The sequence below is a fragment of the Mandrillus leucophaeus genome, unplaced genomic scaffold (genome assembly GCF_000951045.1).
Source record: "Mandrillus leucophaeus isolate KB7577 unplaced genomic scaffold, Mleu.le_1.0 Scaffold453, whole genome shotgun sequence".
Lineage (NCBI taxonomy): Eukaryota > Metazoa > Chordata > Mammalia > Primates > Cercopithecidae > Mandrillus > Mandrillus leucophaeus.
Window position 1 is genome coordinate 126,765 of NW_012104843.1, and position 1,185 is coordinate 127,949.

General features: G+C 42.2%; 1 protein-coding gene across 1 annotated transcript in view; it reads right to left on the minus strand.

Annotated features, from left to right (window-relative positions):
• The window catches only part of LAMA1 (laminin, alpha 1), a 173,431-nt gene that overhangs the window by 30,248 nt on the left and 141,998 nt on the right, over positions 1-1,185 (minus strand). The window contains 1 exon segment of the mRNA XM_011994364.1: positions 20-233. Within this exon segment, the coding sequence (XP_011849754.1) occupies positions 20-233 (214 nt within the window).

The following is a 1,185-nucleotide window of genomic DNA, read 5'->3' on the forward strand; positions in this document are numbered from 1 at the left end:
AGAACTTTCAGAATGTTACCTTGATTTGTCCTCCAAGACCTCCAACAAACATGAGTGTTGAATTGTTTACATCCAGAACATTAGCTGTCCCAGGGGATTTACTTGTTTTTGCTGGTGGCTTTTGATTTGAGCTCATTTCCTTTACACTCAGTGAACCAATGTTTCCAAATCTAAGGGTCACAAAGAATTGCAAAAGGAACTTTCAGAATTTCCAGTTGGCGCACATACATCCCCATGTTTCCTTCACACCCACCATCTGCTTCTCCCCAAGAGCCCTGCAACAGCGCCCCCTGCTGGCCTCCTGGCTTCCAGTCTTGCCTACTGTCCCAAATCTTCAAGAGTCGCTCTTCTGAAACAGAAATTTCATCATGTTGCGTCCCTGCTTAAAACATTTGACATGAGCTAAACTGTATCCGAGGACATGTCTACTCCGTAAATACTACCCCATTTTGTAAATAAAAAAAAAATCCCAACAAACCATAATATTATAGAAAAGTGAAAACATATACTTAAAGCTGCTCAAAAGTGATTACCTCTGGAGAAGGATTTTAAAAGAAAGAATTTTGCTTTGTGCCTGAATTTTAAGAAAATGCACCCCCCTACCTGCATCATTATTTTCGGTCCTTGTCTACGTGCAATGTGCTGCCAGCCACATGCAATGTCTACCATGCCACACCTTACACCTCTCTCCTGAGGAAGTTTACCAGGTTGGCTGCCTTACACATAGACTTTCTAAAAGTAACATTCTGTATTTTTAAATTTTTTTAGAGGCAGGGTCTTGCTCTCCAACTCAGACTGGAACACAGCGGTGTGATCATTGCTCACTGCAGCCTCGACCTCCTGTGCTCCAGCAATTTCCCGCCTGAGTCTCCTGAGTAGCTGGGACTACAGGCACACTCCACCGTGCCTGGATACACTTTTAATTTTTTTAGAGACAGGGTCTCACTATGTTGTCCAGGCTAACCTCAAACTCCTTGTTGTTCAAATAATCCTCCCTCCTCGGCCTCCCGAAGCACTGGGATTATAGGAGTGAGCCACCATGCCTCATCTCTAAAGATAACCTAAACTTTTAGACATTTTAGACATTCTAAGGGTAACCTAAGCTTTTCAGTTTTTTCTTCTTCTGATTGTTGATTTTGGTAAGTTTGTTTCTCCTGCAGTAAGAAAAAAATCCAAACCTTAATT